The sequence below is a fragment of the Aureobasidium subglaciale genome, assembly GCF_000721755.1.
Source record: "Aureobasidium subglaciale EXF-2481 unplaced genomic scaffold scaffold_6, whole genome shotgun sequence".
NCBI classification, from domain to species: domain Eukaryota; kingdom Fungi; phylum Ascomycota; class Dothideomycetes; order Dothideales; family Saccotheciaceae; genus Aureobasidium; species Aureobasidium subglaciale.
This window is the reverse complement of record NW_013566989.1, coordinates 122,809-141,232: the sequence shown is the minus strand read 5'-3', so window position 1 is coordinate 141,232 and position 18,424 is coordinate 122,809. Positions and strand designations below refer to the sequence as shown.

The 18,424-nt window shown below is 50.6% G+C and overlaps 5 protein-coding genes across 5 annotated transcripts; 3 read left to right on the top strand and 2 right to left on the bottom strand.

Annotated features, from left to right (window-relative positions):
• Nucleotides 1-110: 110 nt before the first annotated feature.
• Nucleotides 111-4,069, bottom strand: AUEXF2481DRAFT_38179 (uncharacterized protein). Its single transcript, XM_013489919.1, has 7 exons — nucleotides 3,993-4,069; nucleotides 3,906-3,934; nucleotides 3,437-3,653; nucleotides 3,327-3,384; nucleotides 2,490-3,267; nucleotides 853-2,438; nucleotides 111-774 (listed from the first exon to the last, which is right to left on the bottom strand). Exons 3-7 carry the CDS (start codon nucleotides 3,643-3,645, stop codon nucleotides 394-396), a joined length of 3,012 nt encoding a protein of 1,003 aa, XP_013345373.1. The 5' UTR covers nucleotides 3,646-3,653; nucleotides 3,906-3,934; nucleotides 3,993-4,069; the 3' UTR covers nucleotides 111-393.
• Nucleotides 4,070-4,299: 230 nt separating this feature from the next.
• On the top strand, nucleotides 4,300-6,536 carry AUEXF2481DRAFT_38177 (uncharacterized protein). The gene is made up of 5 exons (XM_013489918.1): nucleotides 4,300-4,508; nucleotides 4,557-4,616; nucleotides 4,672-4,899; nucleotides 4,950-6,167; nucleotides 6,224-6,536. Exons 1-5 carry the CDS (start codon nucleotides 4,337-4,339, stop codon nucleotides 6,463-6,465), a joined length of 1,920 nt encoding a protein of 639 aa, XP_013345372.1. The 5' UTR covers nucleotides 4,300-4,336; the 3' UTR covers nucleotides 6,466-6,536.
• A 213-nt stretch (nucleotides 6,537-6,749) lies between these two features.
• AUEXF2481DRAFT_27898 (uncharacterized protein) lies at nucleotides 6,750-9,354 on the top strand (the record flags this gene model as incomplete). Its single annotated transcript, XM_013489844.1, has 2 exons — nucleotides 6,750-6,907; nucleotides 6,963-9,354. The coding sequence occupies 2 exons, from the start codon at nucleotides 6,750-6,752 to the stop codon at nucleotides 9,352-9,354; spliced, it is 2,550 nt and encodes an 849-aa protein (XP_013345298.1).
• A 1,077-nt stretch (nucleotides 9,355-10,431) lies between these two features.
• On the bottom strand, nucleotides 10,432-12,712 carry AUEXF2481DRAFT_38175 (uncharacterized protein). Its single transcript, XM_013489917.1, has 5 exons — nucleotides 12,290-12,712; nucleotides 11,032-12,234; nucleotides 10,823-10,863; nucleotides 10,717-10,770; nucleotides 10,432-10,660 (listed from the first exon to the last, which is right to left on the bottom strand). Exons 1-5 carry the CDS (start codon nucleotides 12,581-12,583, stop codon nucleotides 10,567-10,569), a joined length of 1,686 nt encoding a protein of 561 aa, XP_013345371.1. The 5' UTR covers nucleotides 12,584-12,712; the 3' UTR covers nucleotides 10,432-10,566.
• A 982-nt stretch (nucleotides 12,713-13,694) lies between these two features.
• On the top strand, nucleotides 13,695-15,349 carry AUEXF2481DRAFT_63868 (uncharacterized protein; the record flags this gene model as incomplete). Its single annotated transcript, XM_013490018.1, has 2 exons — nucleotides 13,695-14,081; nucleotides 14,132-15,349. 2 exons carry the CDS (start codon nucleotides 13,695-13,697, stop codon nucleotides 15,347-15,349), a joined length of 1,605 nt encoding a protein of 534 aa, XP_013345472.1.
• Nucleotides 15,350-18,424: the final 3,075 nt, after the last annotated feature.

Sequence of the window (18,424 nt, the reverse complement as noted above, 5' to 3'; positions counted from 1 at the left end):
GAGACGTTCCGCCCCTGGCACAGAAGTACCTCTATTATCAATCTCAGCATGTCTAATGTGAGTGAAGTGGGGCTGTAAGAAGGCAAGAAATTTTGTTGGTAAGTTGACAATGCTTATGAGATATCGGGCGCCCTGGGCAGGTTTGAAGAATTTTCTGTTCTCCATATGACGATGTACAGCGATGATATAGGGCTGTAAAAAGGCATAATCATTTGCTGAATAATTGACTATCTTCGTGGGAGCCTCGCCGCCCTGGGCGGATAGTGGCAAATTGCGCTCTCCTCTTCACACAAGTCACAGGAAAGCAGGGCTGTAGCAAGGCATAAACTTATTCATCACGGTCATTGCGACCAGCGAAAGCAATCTAATCTTAAATCCTCTTCTGCTCACCCCTTAGTTGAACGAGGTCACCGTACCCTTGCACGCAGCCCAGAACTCCTTCGCCACAACCACTGTCTGCCTACCCCCTCTCAACCCCAGCACCTTGGTCAGAAAGACCCGCTTCTCCTTCTCTCCCACGTTACTGGACGGGAACCCGCCATCCATCAGTGCCGCTTCGAGCTGCGGCTTGGCCAGCCCAGGCTGGGAGAAGACGAGGGCACGCAACGGCTTGCACAACGACTCGAGCTCCGAGCGCTGGGCCAGCCCACCGATGTTAAAGATGAGGGCGCGGGAGAGGGAGGGGGCGAAGGCGGTGAGGACAGAGAGGGGAGGCACTCGACAGGCCGGGAGAGAGTGGGCGGTGCGTGGGTTGGCGAGACCCAGCAGCGACTCCTGCGTCATATGTCAGTATATTTCGGGTGCATAGAGCGAAGGTCATCGGGCGAAAGCCGAGACGACAATAGGGCTTACGAAGAAGTTGCAGGCTGCGCGCTTCAGCATGGGCGCGTCGCCTGCCATGCAGTTTATGACAAACTGCAGGGTTGCAGCGATATCGTCGTCCGAGGGGGAGAGTAGAACGTCGATATAGCTGACTAGCAGTCTTTGTAGGAAGTCGATGCATATTTGGGCCAGTTGGGGGTCGTTGACCGGGTCACCGAGCTGCTGCATCACCAGCGCGACCCTCAGGTACACTGCCGACATCTCGTGGAACATGTGAGGGGCCGACTTGCGCGAACAGTTGGAGACAAAGCTGCATGCTGTGGTGATGATAGCCTCAATACGAGGTGTTTCGAGTTGTGCCTTGTTGATGAAGGCGACAGTGGCCGCCGGCGGGAACACGAAGGGACCCGGCTTCGTCTCCTTCAGCCCGGCTCGCAGGATTGCACAGGCGGCATCCATTGCCTCCCCCGGATTGTGGAGATAGTCGATGATGTTGATGCATTGCACAATACGATTCTGTATGGCAAGGCCAGTTTGAGAAGTCCAGAAGTTAACAGTTGTGGCCGAGTCATCACTTCCTTCTTCGTCATCACTGTCCACATCGATTACGTCGTTGGTAGGCGCTTGAATGCCTCTGCCAATGCTGGCCAGACACTGCAGAGCAGACGTTCCTAGTACTTCGCTTTCTTCTAGATTGCCCTCGCGCAGAGTTGTGACAGCGCTGTTGAGGTCACTTTCAACCACTTCGATAAGCGATATGAGTGGCGCAGCTTTAGCTTCTTCGCTGGGTAGGGCTTGAATGACGGAAGCAAGAGCTGCCATGATCTTCTCCTTCTGATAGCTGTTCGCGGATGGGCCAGAAAGCGCTTGTGGACATTGTTGAAGCAGCTCATTCAGGTGTGGTGTCAAAGATCTGCGACACGAGGAACAGAGCTGCTCGAGTGACTTGGCTGAAGCGTCCGCAAGCCTGATCTTATCAGCAGGCGTGGAGGCTAGGATTGTGAAGAGAAACGTGAGTACTGGAGGCAGGAAGTCTGGATTCTTTTTTATGAAAGAAGAGTATCGGTCGACAAGAGTCATTGCAGCACGCTTGAGCTTGTTTGGCACCTCTTCACTATTGGAGGCAATGTCGTTGAATAGCGAGGACCCAATAAGTGCAGAGAGTGCCTGCACATTCTCATCTGATAGGGCAATCGTGTCTGAGATGCAGTTGATAGAGAAGATGATGGCTTCGAGATGTAGCCATTGTTGGGTAGGCAAGACGTTGGTAGCGAGAACGACCATGTTACTTAGTAGATGCGTCTCTGGAATACTGTTGACCTGGTCAAAGAAATCGGCGATGTTATCGCGGAAAAATTGCCATTGGTCAACATTGTCTTCATCCCACTCAGACATCTCTGAAAATGGCGGAGCTTGAAGTTTTGGGATGTAGATCTGGACAGCCTGCATGAGGTCATTTCTTACGGCCGCCAGAGAAGGGACTTCGTCTTCCGTAGAGTCCATCAGAGTGTCGGCTGTTTGCTCGGCGTACTCAATCCAGAACTCCGTCACGTTGATAATCACCTGATCATCTTCCGCGGGATAGCCAGGAGCACGCAGTAGCTGTCGCAACAGATCTAAATCCGAGTTAGCTCAGTGGTCGAACTCGTTTGCCGTCAGAGACCGACCTATGAGTTCTTGGGATGATTCTTGATTCCTTTGTGAAATTAGATCCTTGACAGCCAGTTTACCATAAGCCGAAATCAGCTTGCTGAAAGCTACAATGGTTGGATCCAAGAAATCACGGCTTTGCAATAAACATTGCGGGCCGATGGTCTTGCGCACTAGCAACGACATTGACTCAAGATGGTCCTTCTGGAGGAACTTTGAGCGGTACTCCAGTGTGTTGACGAAAAACTCTATAGTTGGATCTCGGACGCTTTCTTCGTTGTGTAAGACGTGCTCAATGACCATCGGGATCAAATTGTGCAGCAATCCCAGAGCGACGAGATCAGTTGTCCAGTGGGCGAAGCCGTATGTGACCCAGGCAGAGTAACAATTGATAGCTTCGACTCGGATCTCTGTAGAAAGCGGCGTACGTGTGCTGAAGACGTAGGTCATGAGTATGGCCGTGTCGGTAGTGTTGCTCTTGAACGCCTTATCCAGATGGTGGTACTGAGAGCCCAGAAGTGCGCTATTCTGGATGTCCTCGGCCAAAACCCTGCAGAAACGCACGGCCATGAATAGCTTCAAACCTGATAATTGGTTGATGACTTGGCTGGTATCAGGATATACACCAGTGTTGAGCATCTCTACAGGCACAACATCGCCAGTGTGTAGCGAGCAGATGATTTGACGCACAGTCTGAGTCCACGGCACAGGACTTTGGATGAAGTATGTAGCCAATGTTGAACAAAGCTTGTCGATTATGAGTTTAGGAGGCATATCGCCGAGTGTAAGCCGGACCTATGCAGGACATTATCAGATGTCGAGTATTGGAAAAGGAAAATTAGATCTCAACTTACAAACCACATAATGAGGCGCGATTTTAGCTCGATTGCTGCTTCATTATCGAGTGTGTTTCTTCCAACAAGTCAGCATCTAGAGGCTTGCGTCGGATTGAGTCATCACCAACCTGTCTTTGTTGAGTTTGATTTGCAGGGTCAGAGCTCCGTAGAACTTGATGTTGGTGTCTTCGTGGTCGAGCATAGCGTCTGCAGCGGCCCATCCTCGATCGGACAATTGGATTTCTTGCAATTCTCGAGATATCTGCGAGGCGCCGGCAGCATATCTTGGGTCGTTGAGCCGACGTACAAGCTCAATCGCTTGACTTGCTACACTCATGTTTGGGTCTGTAAGAATCATGTTTATTAGTCTTCCGGATGTGATTGCTTCTTGAATCAGACCACCACGATCACGACTGTGCACCAAGGATCGCCAGACTGGTGATTAGGGCATCTTGTCGACGGTACCAAAGTGAAGAGTCTTTCAGATATAGAGGATGCGTCGCGTAGACTTTCGTTGAAGCAAAGATATCGGTCTCTCTCAGACTGCCACCAAAACTTGCCTTGGCGCTGCGTAGTGGAAAGGATGTCATCGCCTACCTGTGAATATTGAATCCAGGGAGCTTTTGCTATGGACATCGACTCAGCCTGAGAACCAAGGCAGATACCTTTGTAATAGTCACTCACAACAAAAACAGACAAGGAGATCAGCTACCAAAAGGAGCGTGAAGGGGGTACGAGAGATGTTGAAATCTCACGACGATGAAATGTCCAAGTAGAGGGTATACACCTACTGATGTCCCAAGTCGCCTCCTATGATCTGGTGATGGTTTTTGATAGTTGATCCAGGCACGAAGATGTTGTTTGTAAGAATACATCAACGCCGACGCCCACCAATGCACGTCGAAGGGGCCGCTACGCGGAGCTTGCCGATCGCGAGTCAGTCGGTAGCTTCGGCGATTGTGAGGCCGCAACTCCGTCGTCGCGTGTCGAATGAACAGTGAGGCATCAATCGAACAGTTGACTTGCAGATGCTACGTGGACTCGCCAGACTCACTACACTTCCACGAGGCACGATTGCCGGAAGACTATTTCACACCTCAAGTATTAGAAAGTATCCTATCGACATGGAGAAAGTAAACACGACCGAACGGCTCACGCAGTTGCGAGAGCTTATGAAGCGCAACAAGGTAGATATCTACAGTAAGCCGTCTCGATGCAAATGGACAGACAACTGACTGACCTTTGCAGTTGTACCTTCAGAAGACAGTCATCAGAGCGAATACATAGCTCCAGCCGACGCGCGCAGAGGTCAGTTTACATGATCGTCGAATGGTCAGGCGACATGTCGTTAACCCGACCATAGAGTACATATCTGGCTTCTCGGGATCCGCTGGAACTGCCGTTATCACTCAAGAGAAGGCCGCCCTGGCGACGGATGGAAGATACTTCAACCAGGCCGAGAAGCAACTCGATAGCAATTGGACTCTCCTCAAGCAGGGACTCCAGGATGTGCCTACTTGGCAAGAGTGGTCTGCCGAGCAGTCAGAGGGCGGTAAGACTGTGGGTGTCGACCCTACCACTATCACTGCTTGTAAGATGCTCTCAAGACACTACATTCTCCGGTACTGACTATTGTACTAGCCGATGCTCGTAAACTGTCCGAGAAGATCAAGAAAAAGGGCGGCAAGGATCTCGTTGCCGTCAAGGAGAACCTCGTGGATTCCGTCTGGGGCACAGCAAGACCCGCTAGACCCAACGAAAAGGCCGACGTCCTCACCCTCGATTTTGCCGGCAAGAAGTTCCAGGACAAGATCGATGACCTCCGTAAAGATCTGGACAAGAAGAAGAGCGCTGGCTTTGTTGTCTCCATGCTTGATGAGGTTGCCTGGCTCTACAACTTGCGAGGAAGCGACATCCCTTACAACCCCGTCTTCTTCTCTTACGCTCTCATTAGCCCAACTACCACTACCCTCTACATTGACGACTCCAAGCTCACTGCTGCCGCGAGAACGCATCTATCAGGTGTCGAGATCCGACCATACGACGCCATATTCACCGACATGGAAGCTTTCTCCTCGAATTCGACAGGAGACAGCAAGTACCTCGTCTCAAACAAGGCTTCGTGGGCTCTGTACCAAGCACTCGGTGGAGAGGACAAGGTCGACTTGGTGCGCAGCTTGATAGGTGACGCGAAAGCTATCAAGAACGAAACCGAGATGAAGGGCATGCGCGAATGCCACATTCGCGACGGTGCTGCGTTGAGCGAATTCTTTGCATGGCTTGAAGACCAGCTCATCAACGAGAAAGCTACTCTCGACGAAGTTGAGGCTGCTGATAAGCTGGAGTCGATCCGTTCAAAGCACAAGCACTTTGTTGGCCTCTCCTTCGACACGATATCTTCTACTGGCGCAAATGCTGCTGTGATTCACTACAAGCCCGAACCTGGTGCATGCAGCGTCATTGATCCCAAGGCTGTGTATCTTTGCGATTCAGGAGCCCAATATTACGACGGTACAACAGACACGACTCGCACCATGCACTTTGGCGAGCCCACAGACATGGAGCGCAAAGCATACACCCTTGTGTTGAAGGGTCACATCGCGTTGGACAACGTCAAGTTTCCCAAAGGTACTACGGGTTACGCCATTGACGTCCTGGCAAGACAGTTCCTCTGGGCCGAGGGACTTGACTATCGTCATGGCACAGGCCATGGTGTGGGATCCTTCCTGAACGTGCACGAAGGACCTATTGGTATTGGCACTAGAGTCGCTTACAGTGAGGTCCCGTTGGCTGTCGGTAATGTCATCTCGAACGAGCCCGGATACTATGAGGACGGTGCGTTTGGTATCAGAATAGAGAGTAAGTTTTACGTTTATAAGCTCGCTTGTGGAGACGACCGAACTGACACAACACAGACATGTTCATGGTGACGGAGAAGAAGACGACGCATCAATTCGGTGACAAGCCGTACTTGGGCTTCGAGCATGTCACGATGACACCCATGTGTAAGAAGTTGACCGATGAATCGCTCCTCAGTTCGGCGGAGAAGGACTGGCTCAATGACTATCATGCCAAGGTGTACGAAAAGACAAAGGGCTATTTCACTCACGATCAGCGAACGATGAAGTGGCTCGAGAGAGAATGTGCTCCATATTAGTATATCCAGGCTATGGAGTGGATAGAATAGCATAGGCATAGGCATAAGCATAGGATAATTAAACGATGAAGGTTTTGATGTCATGATCATGACAAGGGATCGGATAGCTCTAAGCTAAACGAGGGAAAGTTTGGCCGAGCCGAGGTCCACCCCACGATGTCAAGCTCGTCCCTCTTTAGCCTCGACCCGCCTCCAGATCAGTGACGCCTCTCAGCAAGTGGCAGAGGCATATTATTGTTGGCGTGTAGCAGCAATTGATCGTAGACTGACATACAGATGCTGCCATGTTAGAAGGGACGCGCCGGTGGTTCAGGCGCAATCGCACCAGATTCGCGGTCGGAGCAGGCACGTTGGGGCTGGTCTATCTGGCCGGACAGTATGCCTGGAGCAAATGGCTCGAGGCGCGCCAGCGCATGGCCGACGAGAGAATGTCCAAGGAGAAGTAAGCAGACACAAGGTACATGGTATCAAGAAGGGAGATGCTGACGGAACTACAGCCTTCGCCGCCGCTTCGAACAGAACCAGGAGGACTGCACCTATACCGTGCTAGCCTTGCTCCCCACCATTCGAGAGGAGATAATCAGCACTCTACCCGTCGAAGACATTACCAATGAGTTACAACGCCAGCGATCCGAGAAGCTGTCCAGGAGTGCTGGCCAGTCTGAGGCTGCCTCCTCCGACTTCCCGTCGGCACCTGCCAGTACAATGGACGACTCTGCGAGCATGTCCAGCTTCCAGACAGGCAGCTACATTCACGCAAGCCAGATGGTCGACAGTCAAGACGGCAAGTCGCTGTTGAAGAAGAAGACTAAGGCACAACTCTGGAACGACATGAAGATTAGCTGTGAGTCGCCCGTTGATGCTCAATGTTGCAATCCTGCTAATGTCGTGCTCGCAGCCATCACGAGATCTCTGACTCTACTCTACACCCTCTCGCTCCTCACCCTCCTGACGCGTATCCAACTGAACCTCCTCGGCCGTCGAACTTACCTCTCTTCGGTCGTCTCTCTCGCCAACCCTCCGACGGCCACCGACTCTACGCATATCTCCATGGAGAATAACGATGACGATAACTACGATAACGTTTACGGCAATGATTTCGAAACAAACCGCAAGTACTTGACCTTCAGCTGGTGGCTGTTACACAAAGGTAGCAAACAGATTGTCGACAAGGTCAGCGCCGCTGTCAAGGACGTCTTCGGTCCAGTCAACCCACGCGAAGACATGACTCTCGAGCGTCTGAGCGAGCTCATTCTTGAGGTACGCAAAAAGGTCGAGGGTGCTACCGAGAGCGAGCGACGCGAGCACAGATGGCTGTCATACATGCTTCCTCCTCGCGAGGAAGAAGACTTTGTCCTGTCTGCATCAGGCATCGACGCCATGTCTGCATCACCCGCACCGCAAGACGTATCACAGGACCCTATGCTCGCAGCAAATGCTGCTTCGTCGAATGCATCTCTTCGCCGACTGCTCGACGAGACGTCAGATCTCATCGACTCCCCTACCTTCACCCATGTCTTCACTCAAGTCCTCAACGCTACCTTTTCCCATCTCATCGACTACCGTGTCGCAACCGAAGCTTTCAAGATCAGCCCGCCAGCACCAGACTCCATGTCACGTATCTCTGAGATCAGTGACAAGAAGTGCAAGTTTGCTCAGACCCTTGCTGTCTTCTGTCGTCAAGCCCACATTATCGCTGCCGGTAGTAGCGAGCCTGACGATCTTGTCGTTGCAGAGTCTGCAGGTTCCCAAGTCAACGAGTACCTTGCTGCTATCGATCAAGTCAAAGACCTTGAAGCTTTCGCTGCCGTCATCTATTCCAGCAACTTCGAGTTTGAGGCCGCTGAGAAGCAGCAACTCGAGGTCAACGCTGCAGCACCTATCGTGCCTGTTGTCGAACCGGCTCCGACATCGTCTCAAGACTCCAATGCACCATCACAAGCACAACCTGGCGCACAAGAGCCTGCATTGTCCCTTGAGGAAATGAATCACGCGTGGAACCGATCCCAAGCCCACGACTCCTCGGCTCCAAATGCTCCGAGCTACAGTGAAGTGGTCCAAGCTCCTGCACCTGAAACGTCATCTTCGCAACATCACGAAACACAAGAGTCACAGTCAACTCAAGAAACATCAACCACATCACACCAACCAGAGCAGCCAAAGACTTATGCAATGGCAGCAGCTGCAGCAACTACCATCCCACCACTCACTCTCATCGTCGCCACTACCGCCAAGAATGGCATCGGCAAAAATGGAACCTTGCCTTGGCCTATGCTAAAGAAGGAAATGGCATACTTTGCCCGCGTCACCAAACGCGTGCCCGAAGCCGCTTCCAGGCCTGACTCTTCCATGCTCGCCGAGACTGCGTCCCAATCGTCCGACTCTTCCGAAGTGGCAACAAACGCAAACATCCAAGATCCGCAAAATGTTGTCGTCATGGGTCGCAAGACCTGGGAAAGCATCCCACCTAAATTCCGCCCTCTGCCTCAAAGAACCAATGTCGTGATCTCGAGATCGGAGAACCTTGAGGGAGCAGGTGAAGATGTCATTGTTGGCAACTCCATCGTCTCTGCCCTCTCTTCACTCTCTACAAAGGTCAAGCAAGGTCAAGCAGCACCTCTTGGTCGTGTCTTTATTATCGGCGGCGGTGCCATCTACAAGCAAGCTTTAGACATGGAAGAAGCCAAGAGTATTCTCCTCACTAGAGTTGAAGGAGAGTGGGATTGTGACACCGACTTCCCTGTTGATGTCGACGCTGAGCAAGTCTGGACCAGACGGCAGAAGACTGAGCTTGACGAGTTTGCGGGCGAAGATGTGCAGCAGACCCAAGAGGAAGAGGTCAAGGGCGAGAAGGTGAGATATGAGTTTAGATTATATGAGAAGGTGTGAGTGTCTTTTTTGCCCTTGAAGGACATGGGGCTTCATGTACGAAATGATGGTTGCGAGGCTTTTTTCCTTCTTTTGGTTTTGCATGATATACAAGTTATACACGGAGTTCTCTTCGCCTTGTTTCTGTCGGCATGTTGAGGCATTGATATGCTTGATCGTGACTGGATCCTTTTGTGCGCATCCGTGTTTGAGGGGCTCTGACAAAAGCAAAACACTGCTTTCAAGAAGGTCTTCCTTTCTACAACTTTCAACAGCTCCTACACAGAGTGTCCTGCGAGAGTTGCGACTCACTAAGTACTGTACAGCCCCTCTTGTCGAGTCGATGCTGTCTCTCGACACACCCAACAACGTACATTCGGTCGACGCACGCAGACCGCCGTCCCACAGCACAGTGACCGCCAGACGGGAGTGTCGAAAGCTTGCGTGTCGTCAGGAGAGTGAGCTTTTCCAGGAGTCGAGGGTTGAAGCGGTGGGAGGTCTATGTACCCGAGACGGTTCTTAGCCCGTACCTGTGATATAGAGTGAGGTGAGAGGGCTCGTTCATGCAATAAGTCTCACCACTGTGACATCGTGACTCGAATGCCACAAAATCTCCTACGGACAACTGATTCTTGAGTACGTAGCACCAGTCATCTCACTCACCAAGATAAGACAAGTAAAAAGCAAAATCATATTTCCCCTTCACCCACCGGTCCTTAGACCAGTAGAAGCAATGGGGCGAGAGAGAAAGTTAGGGAAATGCGGAAGAGGCAAGTAGGATGGAAGAAGAAACAGAACAATTGCGATTGAAGAGGGGTATTTATAGAAGAGGAAAGAGAGACTTGCTTACATAAGTAAGAAGCGACCGGAATCCACGGCTGCCATCTCGGAGACGTGCGATGTGGTTATCAACTCTATCTCACTCGTGGTCAGCGGGAAGGACGTCACAAGGAAAGGAAGCTACCCAAGGACGTCAAGAGCCGAAAACGACATGATGGAAATGTACACCGAGAATATGGCTGAGAGTAGCAGAAAATTGAGGCCTCAGTCATATCACCGATCTGGAAATGACTAGACACTGATACAGCAAGAGTATGGACAAGGAGGAAGTTGAGAAGTGGAGTATGACTTTACACACTCGCTACCCGAATATAGTGCTATTTGTACATTCTTCTGGATCTTTAAAATCAAGCTAATTCATGCCTTGACAGGTATTGGTGCGACTTGGATATCTCATTGTCGTTTGCGTTGCTCACGCATGGCATGTCTGTGAGTGCGCGAACCTGGATGCATCCATCTTCTCACTGTGCGGAATAGTCTTTGTCGTCTGCTTGTGTGTCAGTCTGTTACTGTCTAGGGATAGATGGGGCTGTGAGGACTTACAAGAGAATCACAACCATGCCGAACGTTATCGGCAGAGCCAGCCACCAGAAGAACCTAAAGTAGTCAGTATCGATGGAGAGACGGCAGAGTCTACAGAGAGACTTACATGTGGCTATTCTTCAACGGCGCAAATTCTTCAAAATTCATCTGAACGCGAATTAGCAAAGGTTCACTGAAGCGATACGGTACTAGTTCGGATAGCCAGCTCATGATTTCGACTCGACAGAGATCAAATGGCGTCCTCTGACACCGTCTCATTCAGCCAGTCGAAGGCGTAACCTGGCGCACCAAATGTGTACCTTTGAGTTTACTTACGCCAAAGTAGCCCGACAAGAAGGTCAAGGGTAGGAATAAGATTGTGACGAAGGTCAACTGTTGCATGCTTTCGTTCTGGTACGCTCCCATGGTGTTGAAGATCAGACTGATCATATTATCGCTTTGCGTACGCATCTGGTCGAGCGATGCGATGATCATGATACAGTGATCCTCTACGTCGCCCAGATACGTGTGAGCTGCAGGAGAAATGGTGACGGAAGATTGAGTCTGTGACTTTGTCATCGCAGGACCAGATCCACGGCGAGCAAGAGTGGGCATGGAATTGGTAGGCGATGCGGCTCGATTGAGGAGTTGAGCTGTAGAGTGGTGGTCACGCAGACTGTTGATCAGACCAGCTATCGGTTGCATCTGTGATCGCAGCATCGACAGCTCGGAGGTCAATATGTAGAGAGCTTTGGAGTGCCCGATCACTGGGTCAGTCAAGACATCCATCTCTAACTCGGCGATAGCTTTCTCGTAGGTTGCAACAATTGGGATTGCAAGATCAGTAATGGCGTCGATGATCGAGTGCATCAAAAGAGATGCATCACCACTACTGCGAAGGATGGTTTCTGGTGAATTCAGGCGCTTGAGGATGGGCTCTTCGATCACATCACCGGAGTGTTCGAAGAAAGAGACGACGGTGTTATCGCTGCAGAGGAACACGCTGACCTGCTCGATAGACACCCCAAGGCTTTTTCGCGTTAGGATAGAGTTCTTCTCCATGTATGCAACTCTTTCAGGGGATCTGTCTCCTCGATAAGACTGCAGACTGCGTAGGTGTGTCTGGTTGTCTGGTGGTTGGAACGTCCTGTCGGTCCCCCAGGTAATGCCACTGCGACCGTTAGTCGAATGGCGAGCTTCTGAACTCGAAAGGGCTTTTTGTATGTCCCTATCGCTGAGTCCGTTCTGAGATGAGAGTTTTGTGAGACGCTGGAGAGTCATGATGATGAAAGCATGCTCCGGATACCAATCAGCTTTCGTACGATTTCCAGTGTGCATCAAATCCTCAATAGCAAGAGGATGAAGCTTCTTATGGTTGCCCAAGAGTTTGATGACATCCCAACTCAGTCCGTTGACATTGATCCAGCGACAGTTAGCCCATTCCGGCCTTGGCTTGTTGAGAAAGTCACCCAGGGAGTTGTTATCGAGTTCGTTCTGTTCAATCCGATCCTCGCTAAAGTCGACTGCTGTTATTTGTGACTGTTGTTGGTCAGTCTTGATCATCTTGTCGCATCTCTCGATGGACCTTGCTTACAGGGAAGGTTTCGCCGTGTGACACGACGCCATCAGTAGAAGTGTCGATTCCCGGTTCACTGCCTGGTTGCCATTGGAAGGCTGAATTCGAATCATAGAAGCCAGATTTGGTGGACGTAGCCTGATTGCGCTTCGAAGGTGACGTGTAGCGAGACACTAATGGTGAATGTGATTTGTTTGCTGTCTTGATGTTTGAGGGGATATCAGTCGATGTGTGAAGTAGTCGTGCGTGTCTGTTTGGATTCGTAAAGGGGCCGCAGAGCGGCTGTCTGCAGCAGAAGAGCGATCGCCGCATCTTGCGCACTTCGATTATGCTTATGATCTATGAGATTATTGTTTGGATGCACATTTCTACTCAAGCAAGATGTTAATGTAACATAATCAACATGACGTTGGTCTTGCGGGCTTTCACGGGAGGTTGGTGGAGTAGAGCAGACAGAGGTGCGTCAGTACGAACACCCACTGCGTGGACATTTGCAGCTTTAAACTCCGCTCCACTGTATAATCGGACATGTAATTTTTACTGACCGGTCCTAATCAACTTGATTTTGCCATCGTCGCTCTAGCCAGTCTAGCTGATGCGAAGCACTTTCTACACGAAGTTGTGAACTGCATGTGCTATCCATAATGCAGGGGGTTCCACAACCAGGGATGTGCGTACCATCTTCATTCACGCGACGTCTTTCTTGGCTCTAGCACCCGCCATCTTTCCTCATCTTGACCTCCCTACAAATCCCGATCGCAGTGTAAGCAGCCCGCTGCACGACGACAGTAGATGATGATTCCAGAAAACCAGATCAGCGCTTGACTGACACTCTGATCAGGGCACGAGATCCGACATCTTTGCATCTGCAAATCTGGCCGTGTGGTTTCGTAGGAGCACCTCGCTTGGCGAGAAGAAAAAAGTGGATCTTTTTAAACACCCTGAACCACAACCACATAAGCGCTGATGAAGACCTTTGTACTATACAAGCGAGTCATGGCGTTCTCTGCAAATTTTCCATACAGAGAAGACGCAATCTTTATTGCAACAAAGAAACACAGCAGCCCAGCAGGCATTTTCATCACGTCTTCGACGCCGAGCAATGCGCGATACGTCCAAGCATTCTAGCGAGATCCTGTAGGGCGTGGTGGGCGTGCTAATAGGAAGGTGAATGAGCAAAATAGCAGCGAAGTCACGCCGTGCACCCCAAACTCCAGACCACCAAGCTTTCAAACTCGTGGTTTGTATTACTTAACAAGTTACTGCTTGCATACTAGTGACAATGACGCCTTCTCGACAGAGACTCACGCAAGAGCGAGGCCACTTAACAAAAGCACAAGGAAGTGTCGACATGATGAACCGCAAAAATCGTTACACAAGTCCCTCGAAAAAGGCCCAGTATCTCACACTTAAATTCTGAGAGATGGTTTTCTCATCATCGTCGAAGAAGGTTCAGGAGAACGAGGCCAAGGATCCCTCGGCCTTTGTCGACCACGAAACATCGAGCGACGACGGTCACGATGTCTACCAGACCAGCGAAGGCCGACGCCAGATCGGTCTCGTGAGCGCAATTTTCCTCATCTTCAATCGCATGATCGGTACGGGTATCTTTGCTACACCTAGCAGTATCCTCTCGAGTAGTGGTAGTGTTGGTCTCGCGCTATTCATCTGGGTCGCTGGATTGATCATCGCCGCTGCCGGTATGGCCGTCTACCTCGAATTCGGCACAGCACTTCCCAGAAATGGCGGAGAAAAGAACTACCTCGAGCACGTGTTCAAGAAGCCTAAGTTCTTGGTCACTGGTCTTTACGTATGTTTCACTATTGTGCTGGCCAAGACATATGCCTAACTTTCAAACAGACCGGTTATGTTGTACTCCTCGGCTGGGCTGGATCTAACAGTGTCGTTTTCGGAGAATACATCCTCAACGCAGCTCAAGTGCCCGTCAACCGCTGGAACCAGAGAGGAATCGGTCTCGCCTGCATCACTTCCGCCTTTCTCATTCACGGTCTTGCTTTGAAGTGGGGTCTTCGCCTACAAAATGTTCTTGGTGTTATCAAGCTCATTATCCTGCTCATCATCGTCTGTGCTGGTTTCGCCGCCCTTGGGGGTCAACTGCGCATCGAGAAGCCCCACAACTTCGACAACGCCTTCGAGGGCACCACAGGCTCGGCATATGGAGTGGTCACTGCCTTGTACAATGTTATCTGGTCCTTCATTGGTTACAGCAACGCCAACTACTCCATGAGCGAGATGAAGAATCCCGTTCGTACCCTCAAGATCGCCGCCCCTACCGCTATCATGATCGTCGGTGTTCTCTACCTTCTTGCCAATGTTGCCTACTTCGCTGCAGTCCCAAAAGAAGACATCGTCAGCAGTGGGCGTATTCTTGCCGCCCAATTCTTCCGCAACGTTTTCGGACCCAAGGCTGAACGCGCGTTGAGTGTGTTCGTTGCCCTCTCAGCTTATGGAAACGTCCTTTCTGTCATCTTCTCGCAAGGTAGACTCGTTCAGGAACTTGGCCGCGAGGGTATCTTGCCCTTCTCTAGGCTATGGGCTAGCAACAAGCCCTTCAACGCGCCATTCATGGGTCTCTTCGAGCACTGGCTTGTCTCAGTTATCATCATGCTGGCACCTCCTCCCGGTGATGCCTACAACTTCATCCTGAACGTCATCTCTTACCCTCTTTCGGTCGTCAACGTCTTCGTCTCGATCGCACTCATCTGGATCTACTTCCACAAAGAACAATTCAACTGGAACCCTCCAGTCAAGGCTACACTTCCGGTCGCCATCTTCTTCTTCCTCAGTAACGTCTACCTGGTCGTTGCACCATTCGTCCCTCCTCCTACTCCCGAGTTGAACCAATACAAGTCACTGCCTTACTACCTGCATTGCGTTGTTGGTCTTGCCATTATCGCCGCTGGAGGTGTTTATTGGGTCTTCTGGGCTGTCCTCCTGCCTAAGCTCGGAGGTTATCGCCTGGAGAAGGAGATTCACAAGGACGCCGAAGGCTGGACCAGGAACGTCTTCATCAAGGTGCCAAAACACCAAGCGCCTGTTGAAGGCAGTAGCTTCTAAGCACGACACCACGACTTTAACAATTTATTAATGACGGAGTACGAAAAGCATTGATTTTAATTTACTAGAGATACCCCACGATTTCAACCATCGTACCACTTTTGTCTATAGATTGCTACAATATCATCTGCATCAGACACATCACCTTCTTGTTATCATGAGCGTGAAGACCAAGTCCTCAAGGCAGCTTAGCTGATTTTCTTACCAAGTGACAGTTCTTAGATGACTGCTTTCTGGAAACACAGACGTCGTCAGGCCATTGACATCGCGAAGGTGGAAAGCTTATCTGTGCTGAGGCTCTGCAAGGGTCCAGATCCCGGCTAGGGGCGTAGTTCTACCTTGACGACTGCCCACGATCCAAGAAATTTTCTACTCCAGCATTGCTTGAATTTTTTCAGTCATCCCGGCCAGCTAATACTAGGCATTTATCAAGAAGAGAGAGGCGGCCGTATACCTTCTAAGGAAGATAACGGTTATCTTTAGACCTATAGCTAGATTTGTAGCTCCCTACTAGGTAAAGGAGAATAATGATCTATACTTTAACTATAATAGCTACGGTTACTATTAGTTTAAGTGTATTAAACCCGCTAAATGTGGCTACTACTTAGGAGACTACTAGGGTAGGAACTATATGAATAAGAATAATCTAAAGTACCTAGGGTGTAACGGACCCTACTCTATCATAGATAGGAGGTGCGTAGCTAACTGAAAACATAGGGAAGTAAGGTAACAAGTACCTAACACGAGAATAGAGGCGAATGAGTCCCCGTTTAAATGTTAGGACACTAGATAAGCATCCTACAGGTAAACGTAGGGGCTAGGCTAGGCCTAATTATAAGTATTTTTAACGACGATTACACAATAACCTTCGATGCTATGTGCATTTTAGAACTCTACATATTCCCTCATCCGAGGATAGGAGAACCCACCGTCAATCAACCCAGTGAGTGGACGACAGTCACGCCAAAAACACACAACCAGAAAGCGAGCTCGGTACGCCACTTATTCCGAGTGGCGGTCTGGGTGTTAGACAGAATAAAATGCTAAGAAGAAGAGACCACATCGTCGGATGTGGCTGCGGTAATGATGCAGATGGAGGGAGCACTGCTGTTGCTCATATCAGTATACGTACCGTACAACGGACCGCGGGAAGAGGCAGATCTGCGACAGCGGATAGCCTGCATCCAGAACATCGTACAGAAAACCCAGGGAAAGCCAGAAGGAGTCCTCTACGTGTATATAGGGGGCGACTTCAATCGCTACAGCAATGTGTGGGGAGGACGAGAGGTGACTTACGACAGAAGGAAGGACGACTGGCCTATCCTACAGTTTATGGCAGAGGAGGAACTGGATTCTATCCTCCCACGAGGCACCGTCACCTTCTCGCACAACAATGGTTCACATCCGTCTACGATCGACTTGGTTCTGGTGTTGACAGGGTTACAGGCGGCTATCATTCAGTGCAAGACCGCCGACACGGACTACGGAGGGGATCACAGGGCCATAGAGACTCGATTTCGAGTGTCGTGGGAGGCTAAAGCTACTAGAAAACCAAGAAGAATGTACGACAAAGCGAACTGGGTGGACATCCGCAAAGCAGTTAGTCTCCTGCCACAGCCCCAGCCAATCGAGACGAAACAGCAGCTCAGCGACGAGGCCGAAGAGTTCGTCAGATGGGTGAGCCAGATAGTTGCAGACAAGATCCTATACGCCAAACCCCACCCCAACGCAAAAAGGTGGTAGGCGCCGTCTCTCGCAACGCTCCGACACACCCTGTCAGCCCTACGGAATCGAGAGATAGAGCGAAGGGGGAGAGAACTTGACTGCAAGGACCTGCACCGACAGATCTAGGCAATTAGGAAGGACTACCTCTCGCAGATAAGAAGTCAGAAGGCCGCCCACTGGAGAGAATTTTGTAGACAGCCCAGAGAACGTATGGAAGGCAAATAAGCACACCCACATGGATCCTAGATCTAGGGGCGTCCCTACGTTACAGGGTCCGTAAGGATCCGTCGACGACGAAGAAGAAAAGGCGGCGGCGCTCCTTCAGGCCTTTTTCACACCTCAACCGGAACTCGAAAGCGAGGACCCAGAGGATCGAGAGGCACCTTTGCCTGTCCAGGCGCATAAAGAGATTACAGAGACAGAAGTTCGCGCGGCCATCTTCCGGTCAAATCCGAAGAAGGCACCGGGCCCTGATGACATACCGTTCTTAGTGTGGCAGAGGGTATGGGAAGAGGTAGAAGGCAGTATAATGGCCATATACAGGGCATCGTTACGCCTAAGCCACCTTCCAGGTAGCTTCAGAATTGCGGGGATAGTCCCGCTAAGGAAGCCAGCGAAACCGGATTACACCGTACCAAAGGCCTTCCGGCCCATTTCGCTACTCGCTACAATGGGCAAAGGCCTCGAAGCGGTAATTGCAAACAGACTCTCCTTCATAGCGGAAAAGCATAGCCTTTTTCCAAGTAACCACTTCGGTGCAAGGAAGAAGAGGTCATGCGAGCAAGCGATTAATGTCTTAGTAGAGCTTGTCCTATCTTGCTTACCTCTTTCCCATCTTGCAGCTCTGTGCTCTATCAGCTGGCCGTTTCATGGCCCATTAGGACAGGTTTTCCCGACATGAACGGTCAATAACGACATGTTCCATCCAGCCTCAGCTACACATCCGTTTGTCTAGCTTGACGACGCAAGAACATCCGCGCAGATGGGTCATTTTGGATGGGACAACTAACCGACGTACAGTTCCTCCAGCGTCTCAATTCATATGACCCTTTTCATGCATAACAAATTTGTGTCGCTGCGTCCAGAACAAGACCTCGCATGAACCTTGGTAGGTGTGCTGCAGTCGACTGTAGCTTGCCCAGTTCTAATGCTTTGGTCTGGAGGATCACAGCAAGAATATAGCTTTCCGACTTCGATATCTAATGGAAAAAGGACAGCGGCCAGGCGAAGCACACGGTCGATAATCTCTTCGTCATGTAGCCTGAGCCTTCCGTCAATAGCCACATTAGGAAAATGATCGATAGATCGAGCTACAATCTTGACACCTCCGTATATTAAACCGTTTTCCTC

Bases quoted from the DNA above. Each gene is read 5' to 3' on its own strand.
- AUEXF2481DRAFT_38177 (XM_013489918.1), top strand. From the start codon at position 4,337: ATGCTACGTGGACTCGCCAGACTCACTACACTTCCACGAGGCACGATT. The intron at 4,509-4,556 runs GTAAGCCGTCTC...TGACCTTTGCAG, and splicing joins CAACAAGGTAGATATCTACA to TTGTACCTTCAGAAGACAGT. The intron at 4,617-4,671 runs GTCAGTTTACAT...ACCCGACCATAG, and splicing joins TCCAGCCGACGCGCGCAGAG to AGTACATATCTGGCTTCTCG.
- AUEXF2481DRAFT_38175 (XM_013489917.1), bottom strand. From the start codon at position 12,583: ATGCGGCGATCGCTCTTCTGCTGCAGACAGCCGCTCTGCGGCCCCTTT. The intron at 10,864-11,031 runs GTAAGTAAACTC...ATTCGCGTTCAG, and splicing joins TCTTGTCGGGCTACTTTGGC to ATGAATTTTGAAGAATTTGC. The intron at 10,661-10,716 runs GTAAGTCCTCAC...ACACACAAGCAG, and splicing joins GGCATGGTTGTGATTCTCTT to ACGACAAAGACTATTCCGCA.
- AUEXF2481DRAFT_38179 (XM_013489919.1), bottom strand. From the start codon at position 3,645: ATGAGTGTAGCAAGTCAAGCGATTGAGCTTGTACGTCGGCTCAACGAC. The intron at 2,439-2,489 runs GTCGGTCTCTGA...ACTCGGATTTAG, and splicing joins ATCATCCCAAGAACTCATAG to ATCTGTTGCGACAGCTACTG. The intron at 775-852 runs GTAAGCCCTATT...CATATGACGCAG, and splicing joins GCGCAGCCTGCAACTTCTTC to GAGTCGCTGCTGGGTCTCGC.